This window comes from Peromyscus maniculatus, chromosome 13 (assembly GCF_049852395.1).
Source record: "Peromyscus maniculatus bairdii isolate BWxNUB_F1_BW_parent chromosome 13, HU_Pman_BW_mat_3.1, whole genome shotgun sequence".
Lineage (NCBI taxonomy): Eukaryota > Metazoa > Chordata > Mammalia > Rodentia > Cricetidae > Peromyscus > Peromyscus maniculatus.
Window position 1 is genome coordinate 39,550,627 of NC_134864.1, and position 24,327 is coordinate 39,574,953.

At 51.9% G+C, this 24,327-nt stretch overlaps 3 protein-coding genes across 7 annotated transcripts; 2 read left to right on the forward strand and 1 right to left on the reverse strand.

The window, feature by feature from the left end:
• Positions 1-415: 415 nt before the first annotated feature.
• Retreg2 (reticulophagy regulator family member 2) lies at positions 416-6,386 on the reverse strand. Of its 2 annotated transcripts, XM_076550035.1 has the most exons (10): positions 6,087-6,386; positions 5,714-5,820; positions 4,524-4,554; positions 4,037-4,172; positions 3,770-3,854; positions 3,377-3,520; positions 2,931-3,025; positions 2,506-2,641; positions 1,367-1,871; positions 416-1,335 (listed from the first exon to the last, which is right to left on the reverse strand). In XM_076550035.1, exons 1-10 carry the CDS (start codon positions 6,365-6,367, stop codon positions 1,257-1,259), a joined length of 1,599 nt encoding a protein of 532 aa, XP_076406150.1. In that variant the 5' UTR covers positions 6,368-6,386; the 3' UTR covers positions 416-1,256. The 2 variants fall into 2 exon arrangements, with proteins under 2 accessions (XP_076406150.1, XP_042116400.2); XM_042260466.2 differs by having other exon boundaries at positions 416-1,871.
• A 1,407-nt stretch (positions 6,387-7,793) lies between these two features.
• On the forward strand, positions 7,794-12,997 carry Cnppd1 (cyclin Pas1/PHO80 domain containing 1). Its single transcript, XM_015985643.3, has 8 exons — positions 7,794-7,878; positions 8,309-8,417; positions 9,235-9,316; positions 9,473-9,593; positions 9,678-9,806; positions 11,029-11,090; positions 11,415-11,532; positions 11,753-12,997. The coding sequence occupies exons 1-8, from the start codon at positions 7,810-7,812 to the stop codon at positions 12,287-12,289; spliced, it is 1,227 nt and encodes a 408-aa protein (XP_015841129.1). The 5' UTR covers positions 7,794-7,809; the 3' UTR covers positions 12,290-12,997.
• Positions 12,998-13,141: 144 nt separating this feature from the next.
• Slc23a3 (solute carrier family 23 member 3) lies at positions 13,142-24,311 on the forward strand. Of its 4 annotated transcripts, none has more exons than XM_076550031.1 (12): positions 13,142-15,278; positions 15,389-15,546; positions 15,655-15,752; positions 15,932-16,005; positions 16,425-16,606; positions 16,925-17,048; positions 17,647-17,761; positions 19,611-19,864; positions 20,310-20,433; positions 20,688-20,855; positions 23,236-23,331; positions 23,786-24,311. In XM_076550031.1, the coding sequence occupies exons 1-12, from the start codon at positions 15,111-15,113 to the stop codon at positions 24,067-24,069; spliced, it is 1,845 nt and encodes a 614-aa protein (XP_076406146.1). In that variant the 5' UTR covers positions 13,142-15,110; the 3' UTR covers positions 24,070-24,311. The 4 variants fall into 4 exon arrangements, with proteins under 4 accessions (XP_076406146.1, XP_076406147.1, XP_076406148.1 ...); XM_076550032.1 differs by having other exon boundaries at positions 20,328-20,433; XM_076550033.1 differs by having other exon boundaries at positions 13,142-13,438.
• The last annotated feature ends 16 nt before the right edge of the window (positions 24,312-24,327 follow it).

Consider the following 24,327-nt stretch of genomic DNA (forward strand, 5'->3'; position numbering starts at 1 on the left):
CTTCCTGAGTGCTGGGATTAAAGGCATGCGGTGCCACCGCCGCCGCCGCCGCCGCCGCCGCCGCCGCCGCCGCCGCCGCCGCCACCTGGCGCAGATGGGTCACTTAAGGAGACAATGTTAAAAGCTTAGGCATGTAGTAGGAACCAGTTGTTATGGCTCCATGCTTCCACTGACTAGGAAGGCAAGGCAATTTCCTTCTGTGTGTAATTTATTTACACATGCTAAGTCTCACCACATACCACACATTCAAGGAAGATGGTTGAGCTGGCAGGGTTGTCAGGACAATCCCTGCTTCTGACTTTGTCTTACACCAAGGAAAATAAACCAGGGGCAGCACTGGGATGAGGACATCGGGGTGAGGAGGGACAAGGTGAACAGTATGCAAGCAGCTCTCAGTGAGACAGGCAGGCAAGAGTTCTAGCCAATCAACACTTTATTTTTCCAGTTAACACCTACACAGATGTTACTATCCACTTAGACCCTAGCAGTCTCAACTGTGGTCCAGAAGAGTAGGTTTGTTCTTCCTCTCTAAGACAGTAAGAAGTCCCTCAGCTCAAACCGAGAGAGCATGCTCATCAACCACAGTGCTGGCAAAGTGCTAGGGGACCCTGCTGTCCTGCATCATGGGGGTGAACCAGGCAAGGGTAGGTTCGGTGCAGGTTCGAGGCTACAGTGACCGAAGTGCAGCACTACTGGCCCGACAGCACTCCAGGTCTCTTCTTTTCTCAGAAGAGAACCTGCCCTAAAACGTGGTCAGTGCCTGTGGAAGGAGGAGTTGGCAAAGAGTGGGGAGCACGCTGCTAAGGACAGGACACAGCAGGGAAATAAAGCCAAGGGGAGTTAGGACAGTAGAGAAAAATGATAAAGTGCCTGAGCTAAACAACCAAGTGGGACATGAGGGCAGAGCAGCACAGGTCCCTGGGGACAGGAAGAAGAAAAAGAACGGGCAGACCAGCAGGGCTCGGGACAGAATGAGAAGAGATGAGGCAGGGAAGTGAGTGCAGGCTATGGAGGACTTCCCTAGCCCCATCACATCCACTAACCCAAATGGAAAGTTATTTACAAACTTAAAACCAACCCTAGGCACAGGTACTGTACCAGGTCCCAGGACAGCAGGCAGGCGGGCAGACAGTGGGCTGGCTTCCATCGGACAGCCAGCTTCTCCACACAGTGCCTCTCCCCAGAGGAGGAGGGAAGGAGGAGCTGTGGCAGCCCTAGTCAGGAAGCCTCTGTGCCTGCACTCACTCTGCTACGGCTCATGGCTCAACCACGGCATGAGCCTCTTGGTCTGACTGGACCAGAGACGGACTGTCTGGCCCCAGGGGAGGAGGAGGGGGGGGGAGGGGGAGGGGGAGAGGGAGGAGGCAGTACATCAGGGGGCTTTGGGGGCATCTCTGGTCCCAAGCCCAGCTCTGCATTCAGTTGCTCCAGCTCCCCCTGATCCAGCAACTCAAAGTCCTCAGTGGTGAGTACCTCTTCCTCCTCAGGGGCAGCCAGGGCTTGAGGTGAGTCCTGGGGAAGGGGCGGGAGCACAGAGGGGGAGAGGAGGGTAACTGGACCACTTTCAGCCAGGCAAAGTGGGGGTGAGAGGGGGCTGGGTGGAGCCTCTGGGCTCAGGGTCTCCACTGGTCCTCCATCCTGGGGGGACCCTGCTCCATTGAAGTGCGTGTTCACAAAGTGAAGAGGGGAGGAGAGCCGAAGCAAGGCCTCCTTGACGACAGCCTCTTCCTCTGTGTCCAGGGCTTGCTTTGTGAGGGCTGGAGAGGCAGTGAGCAGGTCTTCAGGAGGGGCCAGCTCTGCCTCTTCGCCCTCCCCCAGTTCTCGGCTCAGAGCCTCTTCTGGCTCACTTGGGAGGCTCTGCTGGTCCAAATCTGTGCAGAGAACACAGGGTTAGGAATGGCTGGTTTCTCTGACTGGCCACAAAAGCCAGTAAGTTCACGAAGAGAACTTAAGAAGCCAGGCTCTGTGGCACATGTCTATTGTAATCCCAGCATTTGGGAGGGGAGGCAGGAGGGATCAGGAGTTCAGGCCATCCTCTGCTATAGAGTTTGAAGCAAGCCTGAGCTATATAAGATCCTTATCAAAAAGCAAAGTAGAGCTAGAGAGACGACTTAGTGGTTAAGAGCACTTGCTGCTATTGCAGAAGACCAAGGTTCGATTCCCAGCACCCACATGGTGGCTCACAACCATCCACAACTCCAACTCCAGGAGGTCAGTTGCCCTCTTTTGACTTCTGCAGGCACCAGACATGCATGTGTTGTACACATACATGCAGGCCAAAAACTCACACACATAAAATAACAGATCTGAAAACAATAAAAGGACAGTTAAAGACCACAAAGCAAAGCAAAGTGAAGATGGAATACTGAGCCAAGGTCTTTGGGGAGCTTAGGGTAAATCAGAGAATCAACTAGCTAGAGGAAGCATTTCTGGAACTCAGAGAACAAAGCCAGCAACAAGTGAACATCAGGGAGCAGGAAGATTAAGGGCAAAGACTGCTCGTACCCTCAGAAACGTCTGTCAGTTGTGGGGTGGTGGCCCGAGATACAGAGAAGCCGCCGCTCTCTAAAATAGAAGCCTCCTCATCTGACAGCTCCGAGTCTGTAATAGCCAAGGCCAGTGCTGTTTTCTTCACATCCACCTGCAGAAGAGCCAGGATGAACCCAAAGGGAGGGATACAAACACTTTCCCCCAAGCCTTCCGGTCCCGCCTACTCGAGAAGTGGTAGCTCTGGAGCAGTCAGGCTCTCCCCCTCCCTCTGCCTTTCAGTTTTTGGAGAAGGGGTCTTGTACAGCCCAGGCTGGTCTCAAACTCATAATGAATTCTTGCTCCTTCTGCTTCCACCCCTCAAACAGGATTACAGGTGTGCATCACCACACCCAGCTTCCCTTGAGCCTTCTGTTTGACACCCCATCTTCCCTGGACCTCACCACTGGAGAGAAGCCAGCCAACTCCGCCTCGCTCTCACTCTCTGTTTCAGCCAGGGGCTCATCACCTGCTGGGGGTGCATTCTTCCCTTGCCGCTCTAGAGAAGGGCAATAAGGCAGTGTGAGCATAGCCGGGCGGTGGTGGCGCACGCCTTTAATCCCAGCACTCGGGAGGCAGAGCCAGGCGGATCTCTGTGAGTTCGAGGCCAGCCTGGGCTACCAAGTGAGTTCCAGGAAAGGCGCAAAGCTACACAGAGAAACCCTGTCTCGAAAAACCAAAAAAAAAAAAAAAAAAAAAAAAAAAAAAAAAGGCAGTGTGAGCAAAGACGATGGGAGGAGACAAGTACGACTAAGGAACTGGAAATGATTTAGGGTCCAGGACACATCATGAGCCATGAACCTCAGGCCCTCCCTCCCGCCTTTCCCTCGGGGTGAAGGGAACCCCTTACTCCTCTTGTCGTGTTTGTGGTGCAGGGCATCAGCTTCTGCTTTCATGCTGTAGTCCAACTGCATGAGCAAGGGCTCCAGGCGAGTGTACATCCTCTGGATCAGCTCATGATAAACCACCAGGGGCCACAGCAGGATACTCAACACTGTGGGTTAGCAAGTCCACTCAGAGCTCAGCATGCCCATTTCCCAGGAGCCTTCTTCAAACTGTCCCCTGGACAGGCAGGTCTAAACAAAGATGAGACCCTTCCCCAAGGCAGTGACATCCTCTTCCCTCATCTCCTACTCTCCTCCCCAGACAGGTAACTGACAAAGAAGACCCAGTCTGTCCTCCGGGTCAATCCAGGGAAAGAATAGGAAGGGCTTTGGAAAGGGCAGGGCTGGCCTCCACTCACAGACAATGTAGGAAATCATAATCCCTGGAACATAGTGTCCCAACACAGCTAGCACAGCACAGCCAGAACAGACTCGAGCACAGAACTGCGGAGAAGAGCACAGGTCTATGAAAACCCTGGACTAAGCCATGTGCCCCGTCACCTAGGAAACACTACTCATCCGCTGGAAGAATGGGACCAGACTGGGAAACTACAGCAGACACTGCTCATACCGCTCCTCTCCCATCCCCTCTGGCTCAGGAACAAGCACTACAGGAGGAGCTTTACCTGAGCTGGATTCTGCCTCTTGTACTGCAACAGCTCTTGCAGGTGAATCTGGAAGGTGAGCCAGCTCTCAGCCAGGTATCTGCACAACTCGGGCACACTCAGCAGGTGCGGCTGGGCGCCTGACCCCGCACCCTCACTGGGGAGACATGACATGACCCCTGGAAGCCTCAGAAACCAGCTTTCTAAAGCACTCACATCACTTTGAGATTGCTGACGCGCTCTTCAATCTGGAGACGTGGAAAACCCCACCTCCCCCAGAGGAGGGCACCCTAGTCCGGGAAAGCAAATCCCCAGGATCCTCAACTCTACCTCCACAGGAAAAGGCACATAAAAGCCTAGGGCCAGCACGCTTTCGCTTGCTGCAAGCCCCTTCACTCTGCTGGGGCCTATGCGTGCAGAAGTGGCAGCCTTGCCCTCTAGGAGCTGACCCGAACATAGTAAGCAGACCACATCTGGGCATCTTCTTTAAAAGGTGGTCTGTACTCACCTGTCAGAGTGTGGTTCCTCAGGGGGCGATGCTATAGAGAAAAAGGGGCACTAAATTAAGAGTGCAAGAGGCACTGAGAGGCAGATCCCAAATCAGAAAGAACTGCTGCTCCCCGGCACTGTTCACGTCAAATTCTCACTTACAGGCATGAACCACTGCACAGGCACACAGAACTTCCTTCCTACGCTAACAACAGGCTGTACTACATGCTGCTTCTGCACCCTTTTTCTTTTTCGCAGTACTTGGAACTGAACCTGCGGTAAACATCAGGCAAATGCTGTACCACTGAGCTATGTCCCCTGTTCCTTGAGACAGGGTAGGCCTTGAATTTGCACCCTCCCCTGCCTCAGCCTCTGCAGCTGAGATGGGAGGTCTATACCACCAAGGCTACCTTTGTTTCCTTCTTTAGACTTAGCCTTTATCAAACACAGAAGCCCACACTTTATTCGCTTGTGTCCCCAATAATTTATACACGGCCCAATACATAGTTGTTCCAAGATGCACATTAGGTGCGTATAAGAAAGCCAAAAGAAGCCAGGCAATGGTAGCACACACCTTTAATCCCAGGAGGGATTAATCTCAGGAGGCAGAGGTAGGGGGATTCCTGTGAGTTCGAGGTCAGCCTAGTCTACGGAGGAGGTCCAGGATAGGAAGGCTACACAGAGGAACCCTGCCTCAAAAAACAACAAACAAAATCCCTACGTTTGCAATTCTTTACAAGTCCATGCACCTGATTAAGGGCAGAGTAGGGAATTGTATCTCAGGTGCTTTGGCTACACACTCTACGGTCTTTGACGTTTATTTACTTTTTTGAGACAATGTCACAGTATGTAACTCGGGCTGGCCTAGACCTCCCAGAGATCCGCCTGTCTCTGTCTCCTGCGTACTGGGATTAAAGGCGTGCACCACCAGCACCAGCACCAGCATCAGCACCACCACCACCACCACCACCACCACCACACTCCGCTCTAAACTTCAGAGTTTTGACTACTAAAACCCCAAGAACGTTACTTTTGGGAACGAGACGATGCTCATTTCAGGCAATTTCTTAAAACGGGGATGAGGGACGAGGGCACGCACGGAGTATGCCGAGGAGGCGCAAACGGCCCCGCTGTACCTTCCCTTTGCTGTTCTACCTCGCAACACGGCCTGTGCACAACAGTGCGTGCGTGCGGAATGAAGAAACTCACCTGAAGTGTCGGGGAGAAAGCGGGGATGCCAGAGATCCAGCAGAAAATAGGTCAGAAGTGAGATGCTGAGCAGGAAGAAGGGTCGGAGGGACGACGAAGACAGCAACCTTGGGGAGACAGGCATCTCAGCCGCGCGTAGGTGAGAGGCTCCCAAACCCATCGGAAAGGGCAGAAAGACCCACTGGCAGGGAGATGGCCCTCTTAAGCCTTACCCCGCCACCGGGAGACTAAGCAAGGGGGCAACCTGATGGTGGATCACCGCTCCTGCGGCTGACAGCCCTTCCAGGGGAGGGTGCCCCCGGTCCTCCCGCCCCCGCTCTCCCGCGCAGCCCGGCCCCGCCCCCTCCTCCTCCTCCACCTCCGCGGCCGTTACCAGAAGAGGCCGTTGAGTGCGGCCGCCGTGACCAGGCTGTGCAGCGGCTTCTCCCACACCAGCAGTCGCTGCGCGGCCGCCAGCACCGCCTCCCAGCCGCGGAGCCGCAGCCACAGCGACGTGGCCAGGCGTCCCACCGCCTCGGCCGCCGCCGCCTCCTCCTCCGCGTCGCCGGGGGCCTCCCCCATGCTGAGGCTCAGCCCCAGGCCCAGGCCCAGCCCCGAGGTCCCACCTGCGCCGGTGCCGGTGCCGCCGCCGCCGCCGCCACCGCCGCTCGCCATCACCGCGCCGCAGCCGCTGCCCGAGCCCCGCGAGGAGCCAGGGCTGCGCGGCCGCCGCCGGGGGCGCGTCAGGCGGAAGGGGGCGCACGCCCGGGCGCGGCGGACCTGCGGGCGCGCGGTCACGTGACGGGGCGCGCGGTCACGTGACGCGGCCCAAACAGCCCGGATGGGAGGCCCGCGCGTGCGCAGGGGGGCGGCGGCGGCTGCGCTTCGCGCACCCACGCAGGTGCGCTTTTGCTGGCCGCCGGAGCAGCCAACCCCGGGCGCGGCGCGTGGAGTCTCCGCAGCCTGCGGTCTTCTCCCGGTGGTGTCAGGGCGGCTGGGGAAAGCTGCTGGCGACCCGTAGCTCCCGTGCGACCCCGCCCGGTGGAAGTGGGCCTCCAGGCGCCCAGGATCCTGGCTAGGATCTGCTTCGGCTCTGGAAGGGCGGCGGCATTACCATTACTCAATCCTCGTCGCCTCCGGTCCCCTCCTCCCCCTCAGCGGATAAACAAAACACCAGCGCGTGACTTTAATGCCTTAAGAGCAGCCTCACCAGTTTAGAAAAGTTGCTTCTTCCCGCTCCGAGCGTCGGCGCTCTTTCTTCCCCAAATCTTTCGGCGGCACATTGGGTGGAAGGCGTGTTTGAAAATAAAACCTCATTTAGGTGCTGTTTACTTTTGGGAGACTTGTTGACATCGTTCTTTGAGGCTTCGTATCTTTTGAGATCATTTAATTTGCTGGAGTAACCCTACAAAATACAGTTATGCATTCGAGCTTTACAATTTCAAACTCGTAAGGGGCATAGAGGTTCAACAGATTCCCTTCCACCTTATCCACAGTTCTCCCACGGGTAAGTTTCTTGTTCATCTTTCCTGTGCATTGCTGAGTGCGTGCATCTTCCCTACTAAATCCCGGGCAACAACTCGTTGTGTGTTACCTCTTGTGTTAGTCTCGCTAATATCGGGCACCACTACCACGAGGTTTGGCCAGCTCGTTCACCCTTGGTGCGTCCCGGTCCCCTGGGGAACCGTCATCCAAAAATCAGACCCTGGTGCTGGAGGCTCCGGAGACCCGGAGCTCTCGGCGGGGAGGCTGGGCCGGGCGGTCGGCACTTCCTGCCCGGCGGGCTGACTCGTCGGCGACACGCCCGCCGCTTGTAAACGCCAGGCGGACGCAGCACGGGCTGAGAACGCTTCTGGCCCTCGGACCTCTTCCTACTCGGCCTGGTGAGCGCCGCGCCGATCGTCGATCGTCGGGCGCCGGGAGGCCCAGGCAGCGCGCGGAACAGGAAGAGGCGTCCTGCGGCTGCCGGCGAGAGGGGAGGAGACTGCGCGGACCCGGGCGGCGGCCCTCTCGGGAGAGGCGGGCAGGTGGGCCAACGGGAGAGGACGGCTCTGTCCGCAACTTACTATTCCTTTCCTCCCCCTCCCCTTCACAGGGGGGCGGCTGACGGCGGCGCGATGGACCTGGCTGGGCTCCTCCTGGACGAAGAAGGCACCTTTTCCCTCACCGGTTTCCAGGACTTCACGGTGAGAGCACAGTCCGCCTGTCCTTAGCCCCCCCTAGGTTGGGAGTCAGGACTCCGGGGCGTTTCCCTCCGGACCCGAGCGGAATGGGAACTGTGTCACTTGCCATGCCCCGGATTGGGCAGCTGTCGAGAGCAATGCCTACTCGAGGCCCGGGCCACTTGGGCCTGGAGGCAAAGCCTCAGGTTATGGGAAGGGAACTGCGGGTGGTTCGACTAGGGTCCATCTGGGTTCTAGTGTTCTAGTCTTCTCCTGGGAGCCCTTAGTGATGACAGGGTGTCTTTCTTCCTCTCCCTGAGGACAGGACTAGGCTACCATTAGCAAAAGATCCTGGGAACTCGGAGCTGGGTGGGGCATAGGCCCAGTGGCAGCAAGTCCTGTACAGCCTTCCAGCCCCAACCCAGGACGTCCACCAAACCCTTCCCTGTTTCAGTTCCTTCCAGGACACCAAAAACTGAGTGCTCGAATCCGAAGGAGACTCTATTATGGCTGGGACTGGGAGACAGATTGCAGCTTGGAGGAGCTCTCCAGCCCTGTGGCAGGTTAGAGGGGTTGTGTGTGTGTGTGTGTGTGTGTGTGTGTGTGTGTGTGTGTGTGTGTGTGTGTGTGTGTCTGAGCAAGTATCTTTGAGGGCAGGGTTTTCAGTAGTCACCCAGATGCCTAGAGGTTTGCTGAGCTGCACTGTGTCTCATAACTTACCTCACTTGGTACTTGGTTTGACAATGCAAGACGTGTTTCACATTCTTTTAGCCCACGTGAGTAAAAGCAGCTCATAAATCGCAGTCTCTTATTTTTAGGGCCTTGCGTGTGCCAGGCAAGCATTTTACCATGGAGCAATACCCCAAGTCATGCTGCCCCTTTGACTTATAGGGTCAGAAACTTAGGTTTTCTAATTATATTTGTTATATGTTTCCCAAGTAAACAAAGCACAGTTCTTAGATGAACATTAGTGAAAAATAAACATGAATAATCAACAGAAGGAAAGGCTGAGAATCAAGGCTTTTATCTACTTAGAATTGGAGGAGGGGTACAGTGGGAAAATCAAGGATGAAAGGTTGAGACAGTGTCTTACTTACTACATAGATCTAACTACATAGATCTAACTAGCCTATAATTCACCTGCAATTCATCTATAGATCAGGCTGGCCATGGAGTAATCCAATCCCCCTGCCCCTGTGTCTTGAGTATTGGGATTACAGGCTTATTTCATCATGCCCTCCCAGCTTAGGAGAATTTGACTTTTAGGTTTCTGCGACAGTCAGATCCCAGATACTACAGACCTAGGTCTTCCCTGACAATTATAGGGACTGGTGTGTATGTTGGGGGGGTTGACTGTTCTGCCTCCTCTATCTCCTGCAGACATTACTGTGGAACTTCTTCAGAAAGCAGCACCCAGTCCTATTCGCCGACTCCAGAAGAAATATGTAGCTCACGTGTCCCGGTGAGGCTGGGATTGCGGGCATAGAATAAGAGCGAGAGAGTGTTTGTGTGTGTGAGGGGGGTGGTATTGTCTCTAAAGAGAAAGTGTAAAGACAGATGAGCATCTTGAGAGTCGAAGGACCCTTGGGTTTAATTACTGATCCTTTTCACCTCGCAGGGAGGCTTGTATATCCCCTTGTGCTATGATGTTAGCTCTGGTGTACATTGAGCGGCTCCGGCACAGAAACCCAGACTACCTGCAGCACGTGTCCTCTTCTGACTTGTTTCTGATCTCCATGGTAAGGTGTCCCCTCCTTTTATTTCCCGAGTGAGCCAGGCACCAGGTAAGAGCTCCCCTGATGCTGCTTCTGGCTTCTCTACAGATGGTGGCCAGCAAATACCTTTACGATGAAGGGGAGGAAGAGGAGGTCTTCAATGATGAATGGGGAGCTGCCGGGGGAATGGCCGTGCCTACTCTCAATGCCTTGGAAAGGGGCTTCCTGAGTGCCATGGTGAGTGGCTCTTATCTGTCTTTTTCCCCTTTATTCTTTGTTCTCTCTCAGCTTTCTGTTGTTGTCTTTAGCGCTCTCTCTCTCTCTCTCTCTGTCTCTCTCTCTCTGTGTGTGTGTGTGTGTGTGTGTGTGTGTACACCAGATAACCTCCAGTGTTCTTCCTGAAGAACTGTCTACCTTGCTTTTTGAAATAGGGTCTCTTATTTAGCCTGGTACTCATGGATTAGGGCAGGCTGGCTGGCTGGCCAGCAAGCCTCAGGGATCTGCTTGTCTTTGCCTCCTTAGTGCAGAGATAATAAAAAGTGCATGCCATCATGTCATGCCCACTTGTTTTATGTGGGTCCGGGGCCTCTCAGTTTCTGATGCTTGCATACATGGTCTTTACTAACTGAACTAGCAACTGTCCTCCATTTAATTTTTTTTTTTTCTTCTACCAGGTATGCTTGTACACGCATTTAATCCCAGGCAGAGCTCTAAGTTCGAGGCCAGCCTGGTCCATTTCAGGACAGTCAGGGCTTCATAGTCAGACCCTGTTTCTTTCAAGTTAGTCTGTCCTAGAACTCCCTGGGTAGACAAGGCTGGCTTTGACCTTGTGATGGATCTCCTGTCCCTTCTGCGTTGGTCTCCAGTGCTGATCGTAGGTGCACGGACCGCACCTGGCTTTGCGTGGCTGCCCCTTGTGTCTTTTTGGCAGGGACTTCCTTTCCAGTTCTCTTAGGACGAGTTTCGAGGCTTCTGGAACAGTGAGTCCAGAAGTCGCGTCACACCCTCTTCCTCTAGGGCACACTCTGAGGCAGACCCTGTAGTTTTGGCCTCGGAATATTTGCTTTCAGACTTTTCCCACCTTAGACTTTGAGCTCCCTGTGGACAGTGGCCATTCTTGGGTTTATTTTCTCCCTTTGTACTTTGTAGAGGGGGGTAATTAATTCGAGGTCAGGTAGGTAGTGATTGCATGATAGAATAAACGCAAGCTCTTTGGATAGTAGTTAGCACATCTTCTCAGCTGATGGTTGTAGCTGCTCCGATCAGGCCACACCATGTGCTCTCTTCCCTGTTCTTATTTACTTAGGATATTTTGAGATAAGCTTACACTATAGCCCAGGCTGGCCTAGAACTCACTATGTAGCCCAGGCTGGCCTGTAACTTGCAGCAATACTTCAGCTTCCCAAGTACTGAGGTCATAGGGATGTACTACCATCCCTGCCTTTCTTGTTGCACACAGGATTGGCGTCTCTACACTGATCCGCGGGAGATCTTTGAGGTGCTGAATTGGCTGGAGAGCTGGTAAGTTCCAGGAATTGGTAAGAGGGGTTTGAGGCATTTAGAGGCATAGGCTAGTGCCCTAGGAGCTAGAGATGAGGTCTGTGTGGCTGCGAGAAAGAAGAGAAGAGAAAGAGAATTGTTCAAAGTAGTCGACCTCTTTTGCCCTCCTTTGGTGGTGGTAGCAGCTAATTTGACATTTAGGTCTTGGTCTCATCTTCTGGATCAGTGGGTAGGCTAGGGATCTGTGTATGTGACCAGCTCCTTAGTGTCTTCTGATGGGTCCTATGTGTGCCCCTGGGCTCACTGCAGGAGAGTCCCCAACCCCTTGTTTCTCCTCCCAACTAGCGTGGCTGAGCAGCAAGGGCGTCGGCGTGGCTGGTACACCTACACGGACCTGTGTGTGCTGCTGGAACAGCCGGCGTGGCAGCTGTCTCTGGGCTCCCTCTGCCAGCGGCTGGTCAAGGTGAGAAGGGGTTGTTAAAGAGAGGGGCTGGAGAAAGATCACGAGAGAGCGAGCGAGCGTGCGTGCTGAAAATTCTGAAAGGCTCAGGAGAAATTTGAGAGTAGATGGGAGAGCAGGGGAGGCAGAGGGAGTTCCAGAGAGCTTCCGTGTGAGAGGCTGGGAGTGGGGACGAGTTGACGGGAGTCAACAGCCCGCTGTTTTCTTATCTTCTCTCCTGCAGCTGTCCTGCCTGTTAGCCGTGGCATATGTGAGCAGTGTGGCCCTAGCTGTGGCGTCGGTGGCTGTAATGCACCAGTCCTTGGGGCTGTCCTGCAGCCCCTCGCCAGGCCCTCCTGACCTCAGACTGGTTTCCAAAGGCCTCTCGCAGCCCTGCCTGCCTCCCCCCATGCCACAGTGCCTGACTAATGTCTCCAGCTGCCCGGAAGGCAGCGTGGAGTGGCCGTCACTCTGGGGCACCCTTCTGGCCTCACTGACACCCCCTCCAGTGCCTCCCCCAGACCCCCCGGCCCCACCTACTCTTCTCCACAAATGCCCCCTTTGCCAGAAGTTCCAGAGAAATCCCCCAAACTGCCGTGCCTGCCACCAGCCTAACCGTACGGTGTCTATTGGTCCTTCACGCCCCTTCTACCGTACCCACGGGCTGGCCCCACCCTGGCTCTCGAACCCGGTAGCCCCTCCATTCCTCCAACCCCAGCAGTGTTCTCTTTTTAGTGTCATGGAGCTGGCCCGTCTCAAGTCTTTCATTTTCCCAGGCTAGGCAGGGCTCTGAGGAACTCATTAAGAGGTTTTGGGAGTCCCTAAGAACCTGGGAGAGGAAAACTTGATTTAGATTTTTGCTACCTCTCTGGGTCCTTGGCTAGTCTCCTGTCCTCCTGAGTAGGAACGTGGGATTATGGGGCAGAGCAAGGTCGGTCACCCTCCTAGACCTCAGAGGCTGGCTAGTGGGTTAGGACATCGATAGTGCCTGGTACAGTTTCGGCTCAGTGACCAGCAGCATGCCACCGACGACGACAGAGAAGCACCTCTCTTTCTGTCTTCTCAAGCCTGGGGGGTGGGGTAGACTTTTGCTTTTGCTTTTCCAAAGATGGGAAGGTAGAGGTGGGGGGTGTGGGAGGTGGATGAGGGGGGAAATAAGACATTCATGTAGTTCTGTATTTGTGATGTCCCCGAGGCAGGAAAACCAGGGACGGTACCAAGATGGGAGCCGCTGAGGGAAGGCTTCCTGAGGCAGGAAGCTTGCCACGCCCATCCCTTGGATGTAGTTGTCACAGCCAAGGATTCCGGGGCCCTTCAACCTTGTCCTTTTCTCTTCCAACCTTAGCATCCTGCTCCAAGGCTTCCCACTTGACCGGTTCTTTTCTAGGTGTTCTCCTTCCGGGCCTCGCCTCTCTGGCACCACTGCTTTGTATCTGAGTTTTTTCACGCTTTTGTAGAACTGAGGTTTCAATAAACAGTTTCTGTTGCATGGCCTGGCCTTTTCCTTCTGCACCATCCTTTGAGGACCTTCTCTCATCTGCCTTCCAAGTCAGATGCACTATCCTGTCAACACATAGCGTCTTCTCTGATCTTTGTTTCAAAACTTCCTGTTAGTTTCAAAGTTACTGGTTCCTGTTTCGAGCTTTCCTGCATCCCTACTGCTCCTACCTTGGAGGGGGGGGGGGGACTGGGATTGCTGGATATGGCCTACCATGGGATACAAGCAATGACTGTCCCAGGCCTGGGAAGGCCTTGTCTGCTGTTACATAGCCTGGGTGGGTACCAGCCTTGTGGATCCTTGTGGTGTCAAAACACATACCTGGTTAGCTCCTAGAATACGAGCCCTGCTGACCGCTTCCCCAAGGTGACTCATGGAAATAGCTGGTGCTGAAGAACCAGAGCTGGGTCATCAATAAGAGAACAATCTATGGTGTGTGGACTGCTAGCTGACTGCCAAAGATAGTTGAGGGGGTGTCGGGGGCAGGAGGAGATGTCCGTGGACCGGTGGGTGCTTCTGTCATTGTGGACATGTACTCATTTTATTTGGTTGACTCTTGGGGAATACTACTGGCATTTTTTTCATCTTGAGTGGGATGCTAGACACCCTAAAGGGTTTAAAACCTCCTTTACTGTGAACAGTTCCCTAGATAGACATCATCATGCAGATGAAAATTCTGTTTTATATGAGCCTGGAGTTGGCTGCTGTTGGAAATGGTCTCACGAGGTTCATGCTGATCTGGAACTTGTGATCCACTTATATCTGCCTTCAGAGTGTTGGGGTACAGGCATGTGCCACCGCCCCTAGTCAATTCTGAAGATATTTTTTTAAGTGCAAACATGAAATATTTTTGTGTATTTGGGGGAGGGGGAAATGGAGGACTCAAACCTACACAAAGAATTGAATGCAACAAAGGAATGTTGGGAATGGGAGTAAGTCTTCCCCCAGGGAATGGCATAAAAATTGGTTATCCAGTACCAAATGGTCAGTTCTGGAAACATACCTATGAATAACACTATACAGACTGAGCAGGTTATAGTTAGTAATACATATGTGTATATACATATATTTGTATAATAATAAAAGGGACATGAATGTGAAAAGTGAGGTGGAGGGGTATCTGGGAGGGTTTCCAGGGAGGAAAGGGAAGGCAGAGGTGATATAATCTCAAAAATAAAAAAAAAATTTAAACAATTTTCAGGGAATTATACTTCCATGTAAAGTAAATGTGTACTTTGTTCAATGTTTTACCAAAAGTTTGTTCACTATTTTAGAAAACCTGGTCACCAATGTCAATCCTGCTTATGACATCTGAATTCCCATTAAATGTCATTGACTGGCTATCACATCCACAGTGATCCTGTTTATGGGTGCAGGCGGCAGACTGCTCCATTTCTTCTGGTTTATTTGTGCCCAAACTTTCACATTTTGAAGTACATATTACTATTAATTACTCTTGCTTTACAGTGAGTGCGTTTTACGTAGTGGTCATTGTCATACAGGATGTGGGCGTTTTATTTATTTATTTTTGTTTTTTGAAACAGGGTTTCTCTGTGTAGTTTTGGTGCCCATCCTGGAGCTCACTCTGTAGACCAGGCTGGCCTCAAACTCACAGAGCTCTGCCTCCCGAGTGCTGGGATTAAAGGCGTGTGCCCCCACCACCCGGCTGATGTGGGCATTTTATGCATGAGTTTTGTTTTGAACTGATCCAGGGCATGTCTTGTTTGGTTGAGGAATGTGCACCTAATAGATGATGCTGAATGCTGATGAGGCAGTTTGCAAAATTTCTTCAGGCTATCTTGATGGGTCTTCCCTAACCCTCCCGTTTCCAGAGCCTGGTCTAGAAGCAGGGGATATGGCTGAAAATTCTTCAGGGAGGGGTCCAGAACTCAGCTGCTAGGTTAATGGCTGATGGAATTTGCTCAAGAGCTGGGCAAAGGTGAAAGAGCCATGTCCTGCTCCCAAGCCCTTATTTCTCTCTCTCCGCTTCATTGACACCCCCCCAGCCCCTCCCCACAACAGCCAGCGCACTCTGCTCACACTCTGACCTCTTACTTTACTCAACTAGCCCAGGGCGGCCCAGACACAATCAAGTCAGGGCAGCATGAGCCGATCCCCTCTCCATCCAATCCCACTCCTACCTGTGGGCTCCCAGGATGCCCCTGCTCCCCTGCCACCACTGCTGCCCCCTCTTCAGAATCCCCCCTCCCACTCACGGGCCTCTCGGTGTGGGCCTTCCACCTGGGGCCTCAGCTGTCTTCTGGCTCTGCAGGTAGGAGGTGGAGGCGCTGGCTGAGATGGGTATTTGGAGGGAGTCAATGAGTTGCGAGAAACTCTCAGATAGGTATACTTCTGCGGCTCATCCCTCTACACTATCCGCAGCATTTCCTGGTCCTGGCATCTCTGCTCTGTGCCTCCCACCTGCTGCTGCTCCACAATCTTCCCCCAGGGGGGCTCTCATACTCACCTGCTCAGCTCCTGGCTTCCAGTTTCTTTTCCTGCGGTGTGTCTACGGTCCTGCAAACTTGGATGGGCAGCAGGTGAGGGGCACTCCTTTGAGAGAGGGAGTAGGCTCCCAGAAAGAGACTTAAGGGAATCCTGCTGACGGTCACACGTTTCCAAACCTGCTGGGGCCGCTGTTCCTTCAGGCTGCCTCTAGTCCAGGCTCCATCCTTAGAATTCCTTATCCCCGCGCTGGTGCTGACAAACCAGAAGCTACCTCTGACCACCAAGACACCTGGAAATGGTGAGTACAAAGTCAAGACAGGCTAGCGGCAGAAGTACGTGCTGGCTGGAGGTTGGGCGGTTAGTACTATGGCTGAGCATCATAGAGAGAGGTCTTGGGCGTCACACCAGGCATCAGTTGGGACGGGAGAGCACTGAGTCTCCATCCCATTTACACCTCTCTGTACCCCAAACTTCCAGTCTCCCTCTCACTGCGCCTGTGTAGTTTGACAAGCTGCCGTGGCCTGGAGCTCTGGAACACTCCTCTCCGAGAGGTGAGTGCCTGGAAAAAGACAGCAGAAAGACTGGATGGTCCCAGCATGGCGACATTCTTACTTCCATTATGCAGACACTGACGCTATGATGCTAAGGAGCGAGGCAGGATCCTATCCTTGGAATTAGTTAGAAATTCCAGGCTGGACCTGGAGAGATGGTTCAGCAGTTAAGAACACTCTCTGCTCTTCCAGAGGACCCGGGTTCAATTTCCAGTATCCACATGGCATCTCATAACTGTCCGTTAACTCCAAGATCTGACACCCTCACACAGACATGCATGCAGGCAAAATACCAATGCAAATGAAATAAAAGTAAATAAATTATTTAAAAAAGAAGAAGAAAAGAAAAGAATTTCCAGGCTGAAGTCAACTTGGTTGAACAGAAAGTCTTCTCTCCATCCTCTCCTCTGCTCCATCAGGTGTCGGGGGCAGTGGTGGTATCCGGGCTGCTGCAGGGCACAATAGGACTTCTAGGGGTGCCTGGCCGTGTGTTCCCCTACTGTGGGCCACTGGTGCTGGCTCCCAGCCTGGTTGTAGCAGGGCTCTCGGCTCACAAGGAGGTGGCCCAGTTCTGTTCCGCTCACTGGGGCCTGGCCTTGCTGTAAGTGAGTCCCGAGAGGTGTGGGATGGTACCCAGTGGGTGTGCAGACCTGGGGAGGGCAGAGCTTCTGGCTTATCAGATTCCACAGCTACCTGGGCAGGGATAGAGGTTTGAGGTTTGGAATCCAAGGCTTTCTTTGAATTCATGCAGTCTTCCTGATATTCATAGTTACATGCTATGGTACCTTAGGGTACCTCCCCACCCCTTCCATGAGGAGCTTCTTCCTTGGGGCCTCCTTTTACAATAGTCTGCTCCCCTGCATTGCCCACATTCGGGATTCTGATGCTTCGGACCTGCAAAGCTCCTTCTCTTTCCTAGGCTCATCCTGCTCATGGTGGTATGTTCTCAGCACTTAGGTTCCTGCCAGGTACCCCTGTGCTCCTGGAGGTCAGCTTCAGCTTCTTCAACTCCCATTTATATGCCTGTCTTCCGGCTCCTTTCGGTATGTGGGGCCCCTGGGCAGATGAAGTGAGAAGGGCTGGCTGATGTGCATAGCCAGGTGAGGTGGCACACACCTGTAATCCCACCCTGGGCAGGTGGAGGCAGAAGGATTGAGGAGTTCAAGTTCTGCTATTTAGGAATTTTCAGCCCAGCCTGAAATACATGGACAAAAACCCCGTATTGGCTCTCATCACACATGTGGGTGGCTCATAATTGCCCGCAACTCCTGCTCCAGAAGCCAAGTCCCTCTTCTGGCCTTCCAGCCGCTCCCCCATACACAAACAAAATAAAAATAAAATAGTTGAGCAAAGTGTGGTGGCGCACGCCTTTAATCCTAGCACTTGAGAGGCAGAGGCAGGCGGATCTCTGTAAGCTTGAGGGCAGCCTGGTCTATATAGAGAGTTACAGGACAGCCAAGGCTACAGAGAGACCCTATCTCAAAAATCAAATCAAATCGTTGAAACAGACAAAAGCGTGTGGGGTTGACCTGGAATGTTCCCTTGGTCCCCTATTTCTGAGTTTCTGGTGACCCCACCCAGGCTGACTCAGAAGGTTCTGGGGAGGAGGGAACTCTTGTCCATCTCATTATTGCCCTTCAGGTGCTTACCCCTGTGGCCTGTGTGTGGATCATCTCTGCCCTTCTGGGTCTGAGTGTCATCCCCCTGCAGCTCTCTGACCCCACTGAGGCACCATGGTTTTGGCTGCCTCACCCAGGTAGGTTTTTTCCCCATGCTTCCATTCTCTCGCTCAAACCAAGGCTTCTATTTCTTTGCCCTCACAATTTCATAGACTTCGGCCAGGTGAGGTGGCACACATCTGTAATCCCAATACCCGGGAAGTGGAGGTAGGAGGAGCAGGAATTCAGGGTCACCTGCAGCTACATATCGAGTTTGAGGCCAACCTGGGCTACATGAGGCCCTGTTTCAAAAAAAAAAAAAAAAGTCACACAAAAGATTTAATGGAGCTCACTTTTTACTTCTGAATAAAATCTGTGTTTTCTCAAAACACAGATGGAGAAACCGCCAATTTGAGGGGTTGCTCCACCCCCCCCCACTTCACTGCAGATGCATTATTTGGGTTAGAGTCAGGAGATGTTATACCATGTATCCTTACTCTCCACCCCATTGCTTACTCCTGATATCCCTGACCAATGAACAAGTTTACATTCTCAGCCCCCGTGGACATCTCTGTTGGTAAACTGTAGAGTTCCTGCCTTGGAGTCAGCGTATGTGAGATTTTGTCACTCATGTTCATTTGTCATGATGGTGGGGATCAATCAGCTTAGAACCTTGTGCAGAATACTCAGCAAGTGCCTTACACTGAACTCTACCCGAGCCCTTCATGGAACAGTTTAACAACGGCCAGTTGAGTTCTGATGAGGCCCTAAGCACATGGTAGGCGTAGTGATGGATACAGGAGTAATAATGTCTGCTTCACGGAGCTGACAGTCTACTAGGGGTATATAGAACCAAATAAGCAACTAAATAATGTGAAACTGTCGTCATAGTAAATGTACCTAAGTAAAACTAGGATTTGTGGTGAGAGAAAACAATGGGGAATTTGACGCTATTAGCGGAGTCGAGAGAAGTGGGGGTTTTTTTATTTAGAATTTTTTCTTTTCAAATTGTTTCTTGACATGTTCCATACATGTATACAATGTATCTTGATCATATCCAACTCTTCCTCCCACTGTCCCCAATACATCCCCATCCCATTTGCGTGTCCTTAAAAAAAAAAAAAAAAAAAAAAAAGATTCACTGAGTCAGATTAGGTACTGTGTGGGTGTGCATGGGTATGGGGCTATCTGCTAGGATCTACACCTCTGAAGAAAAATGACGGTCCCTTACCCCAGCAGCAGCCTACTAGGGTCTATACTCATGCTGGACTCTTGCATGGCTTGATCTTGTACAGGTCTTGTGCAGGTGACCATGGCTGCTGCAACGTCATGAATGCAATGGCCTTGTCATGTCCCGAAGACAGCTTCTCACAGCACTCCTCCCCATCCCCCAGATCTTACATTCCTTTTGTTGTTGTTTTGAGACAAGACCTCACATAGTCCAGGTTGACCTTGAACTTGCAATTGTAGCCAAGGATGGCCTTAAACTCCCTGTACCTTTGCGAGCGTTGTAATTACAGGGATGCATCACCCCACTTGGATGTGGTGGGAGAAATAGTCCTTGAAGAAGTGAGATGAGATGTAAGAGGTGGAGAGAGTAGGAGCCAGTTGGACAGGATGCAGGAGACAACAGCATACTAGGTAAACAGCATGTGCAAGGGTCCTGTGGTCATCAGGAACACAGTAAATCCAGGGCCCAAAACAAGGCTAGTGTGTTTGAAGTAAGGTGGAATGTGACAGGAAATGGGACTAGAACAGAACTGAGAGTCAGACCAACCTGGTAGATCATAGTGAAAAGAAGGATCTTTATTTAGAGTTCAGTGGTTTTGCCCCACAGTATTATCCTGAAAAAGCTAGAGCATCTGGGATTCTTGTGGTATAGACATTTAGGGGCAGAGGGATGCTCCAGGCTTGAGTCTGGTCTCTAGATGACTCCTTCTTCCTCAGGTGAGTGGGATTGGCCCTTGTTGACGCCCAGAGCCCTGGCTGCAGGAATCTCCATGGCCTTGGCAACCTCCACCAGCTCCTTGGGGTGCTATGCCCTGTGTGGCCAGCTGCTGCATCTGTCTCCTCCACCACCCCACGCCTGCAGTCGAGGGCTGAGCCTGGAGGGGCTGGGCAGTGTGCTGGCAGGGCTGCTGGGGAGTCCCCTGGGCACCGCATCCAGCTTCCCTAACGTAGGCACAGTGAGTCTTTTCCAGGTACGTGGATCTGAGACAGGACCGAGGGGATTGGCAGTACAGGGGCAGGAGCTCAGGGTGGTAGGCTGTCGGCTGGGCCAGCTCTCAGGCAGGCAGTCCACGGAGGGAGGTGCCTAGAAGTGCTAAATGCTATGAATGTAGAGAAACAAGACATCGGTATGCCAGGTGAATTGGGAGCTCTGCCAAAGCTCACTACAGCGAAGAATGAATCAGAGAAAGCCCCATTCTCTTGGGAACTTGGCAAGAAAAGGAAGCATATAGCATAATTTGAGAGCAGTCAACACTGTCGCGAAAGCAATGGTGTATGGGCTGAGCAAAGAGGCTCCTTTGGATGGAGTGGCTAGGATGCTTAGAAGGGTCACACTTAAGCTGGGGTGCGAAGGATGAGATGGAGCGGGCCAGGCAAAGATCTGGTGTAGTCCAAGGAGTTGGCTGTGTTTTCTAGTGTCTCTTCTTCATGCAGACCGGTTCACGGCGAGTAGCCCACCTTGTGGGGCTGTTCTGCATGGGGCTTGGGCTCTCCCCAAGGCTGGCTCAGCTCTTCACCAACATCCCACTGCCTGTACTTGGTGAGTGAATAGATGTGAAGACAGGTATTAGAATGCTATTTGGCCCAACCAGTTGGCCAGGCTGGTGCCATTTCTTTCTAAATAGCTTCCCTGAATGGATACGGTCGTAGGCTCTTGTTTTCTCAGTCCGACTGAGACTCTTGCAGAACCAGAAACAAGCCTGTTGGTTATCTTTTCTCTGCACAACCTGCCTGTCCGACAAACCCTGAACTTTGCCCTCGTCCCACTGCTTTGTTTTCTTCTGTACGAGGCAGGTGGGGTCCTGGGAGTGACCCAGGCTGTAGTTCTGTCTGCTGGATTCTCCAGCTTCCACCTGGCTGACATCGACTCTGGGCGAAATGTCTTCATCGTGGGTTTCTCCATTTTCATGGCCTTGCTTCTGCCAAGGTGGCTCCGGGAAGCCCCAGTCCTGCTCAACACAGGTAAGTGGGGTGGAGGAAAAAAAAAGGGGGGGTAGGGTTGAGGCTTTAGGCCAGGGGCTCTCAATCTGTATGTAGGTCATGACCCCTTTGGGAATCAAATGACCCTCTCACAGGGGTCGCCTAAGGTAATCAGGAAGCACAGATATTTACATCGCAATTCATAACAGTAGCAAAACTACAGTCATGAAGGAGCAATGAAAATAATGGTGTGGTCGGGGTCACCACAACCTGAGGAACTGTATTAAAGGGTCGCATCGTTAGGAAGGGTGAGAACCACTGCTTTAGGCTCTCTGAATTCTTGGTCTCACAATGGGATTTTGTATGCACTTTATTCATTTATTTAACAAATGCTCATTGAGCCCCGTGCTCCCATTTTTTTGTGTGTTTGTGTCTTGGTTTTATTTCTGTTGCTGTGGTAAAGCACTCAGACCAAAGGCAGCATAGGGGAGGAAAAGGTTTATTCAGTTAACAGTTCCAGATCACATTCCATCATTGAGGGAAGCCATGGCAGGAACTCAAAGCAGACTCTTGAAGACAGGCCTGCTTACTAATCTACATGGCATTACCTCCAAATAAGGGACTCACTTCACAGCCAAGAAGTACAGCAGGAACCATGGACGATGGTGCCTCATGCTCAGCTAACTCTCTTATACAGTTCAAGACCACCTGTCTAGGGTTGGTACCGCCTATGGTGGGCCAAGCCCTAATAAATCAATCACACCAAGAAAGTCAGTCCCCTACAGACTTTTCTCACAAGCAAATCTAGGCAATTCCTCAATTGGGACTCTCTTCTCACATGACCCTAGGCAGTGACAAGTTAACAGTTAGAGCTAACAAGTTACAAAACTCCTCCCCTAAACACATTTTTAGAACAAGTTAGCTAGGTCAAGACACAAAAGTGCCTCTCTCTGGGTGGTACAGTGTTAAGAAAGAGGTGATTTGTTAGGAGTATCCCAAGGCAGGTTAAGATAAGAGCTGTGAGTAGGGTGTGATGGATCATGCCTTTAATTCCATCATTCAGCAAGCTGGTGGCATCTCTGAATTTGAGGCCAATAGTCTACACAGTGAGTTCCAGGCCAGGCAGGGGTACATAGAGAGACCCTGACAAAAACAAGAACAAAGGACCTGTGGTACTCAATGACAAGAGTAGCTTCTGTCTGAGGTGATTCAGTAGAACCGAACTGGTCTTTGAGGATGGGAAAACTGAAACAAACATTCTTGGCAAAAGGCCATTTCCGTGTGTGAGAGACAGGGTCTCATTTTGGAACCTAGACTGGCTTCAAACTTTTGGCAATCCTCCTGCGTCAGACTCCCAAGATTATAGATGCAAGCCACATGGACAGCTGATAAGATCATTCTTTTCTTTCTTTTTCTTTTTTTTGAGACAGGGTTTCTTCATGTAGTTTTGGTGCCTGTCCTGGATCTTGCTCTGTAGACCAGGTTGGCCTCAAACTCACAGAGATCCTCCTGGCTCTGCCTCCCCAGTGCTGGGATTAAAGGCATGTGCCACCACCACCACCACCACCACCACCACCACCACCACCACCACCACCACCACCACCACCACCACCACCCAGCTGATAAGATCATTCTTGATCACATTTCTATCATATACAAAGATAGAAAATAGGATTAGGGGACAGAAGTAGCGTTTCCTGAAAGCTACAAACAACATGGGTTGTCTAGAGCAGTGGTTTTCAACTGGGGGTGATTTTGTTCCATGGGGAACATTTGGCAATGTCTGGAGACATTTTTTTGGATGTCAGAAATGGGGAGAAAGAGGATTTTTTTTTTATTGTTTGCTTGTTTTGAGACAGGGTTTTTCTGTGTAATAGTCCAGGCTATCCTGGAACTTGTAGCCCAGGCTGGCCTCGAACTCACAGAGTCTTCCTTCCTCTTCCACTCAAGTGCTGGGATTAAAGACATGTGCCACCACATCTGGTGAGAAAAAGGATTGTTACAGGCATTCAGTGCTTATAGAGGTTGTTAAACATCCTTTGAAGCACTGGACAGCTCCTTATAACGGGATTATCCGGTCCAAAGTGTTAGTAGGACTGAAGTTTCGAGGCTCAGGTTAGAGCACCAAGGGTCAGAAGTGGGAGAGACTGGGGCTTTTTAATGCCAAACTTTCCAGAGAAAGGGAGCCTGGGACAAAGGGTATCTGGAGGGTGTGTGGGTGCTTAGAAAACATGGTATTAAGAAGGGGTCCTATGGGAAGGGCCTGAGTATGGGAAATGAGTTTGTAGAGGGACAGAGTGGGATGGAATGACGGCTTAGTGCAGCCTGGCCCTGGTCCAAGACTTCGTTTAGGTCTGAAAAGGAAGATGCATTGCCTTGGACAGTATTAGTTACTTTCCTGCCCGGCCCCAACCCTTTGTAGGCTGGAGCCCCTTGGATATGTTCCTGCGTTCACTGCTGGCAGAACCCATTTTTCTAGCTGGTCTTTTGGGCTTTCTTCTAGAAAACACCATTTCTGGTAAGTTGGGACTAGGTCCTAGGGGAGTGGCTGGGAAGTCATTACTCCCTGAGTTGGGTAATGACCAGACTAATCTCTCCTTGTACTTATTTTATTTTTTCAAGGCAGGTTTTCTTTGCGTGATAGAACCCTGGCTGTCCTGGAACTCACTTTGTAGACCAGGCTGGCCTCGAATTCACGGAGATCCATCCGCCTCTGCCTCCCAAGTGCTGGGATTAAAGGCTTGCCCAGCTTACTTGTTTTTAAGGACTTATTTTCATTTTAAATTATGGGTATGCATGTGTGTCTGTGGGGATATGCATATGAATTCATATCCCTCCAGACCTGGAGTTACAGGCAGCTGTAAGCCATTTGATATCAATGCTGGGACTCGGAACTTGGGTCCTCCGTGCGAGTAGTACCAGCTCTTAACTGGGGAGCTATCTCTCCAGCCTGACCCATCTCTCTTTTGCAGGTACACAGACTGAGCGAGGCCTGGGTCAAAGGCTGCCAACTTCTTTCACTGCCCAAGAAACTCAGAAGTCCAGGGAGAAGGCTGCTCAAGAGTATGGGCTTCCTTTACCCATTCAAAACTTGTGTTCCTGCATCCCACAGCCTCTCCATTGCCTCTGTCCAATGCCGGAGGACTCTGAGGATGAGGAAGGAGGGCCCTCTGAAACAGGAGAGATGGCCGACTTGCTGCCTAACTCTGACGAGTCATGCCCTACAGCGAGCAGAGAAGGGTTTAGGTCCCAGTAATTACCAGGAGCACCATTTTTGTCTTTATTAGTTTAGCAGTCACTCCCGGCTTGCTGGAGCCTCTTGCCTTCAAGGCAATACTTTCTCCCAGTGAGAAGGTGTACGTGGCCCACCTAGATGCGCCGTTTCCCAGCAGAAAGGGCTGCCTTTCCTCCTCTTAATCAGGCTGAAGTTTTCAGAAGCAGGGGGCGTGGGTTTAGTGAATAAATGAGATTTTTTTTGCCTGTGGACTGTCAATGCCGCTTGAATGAACTCTAG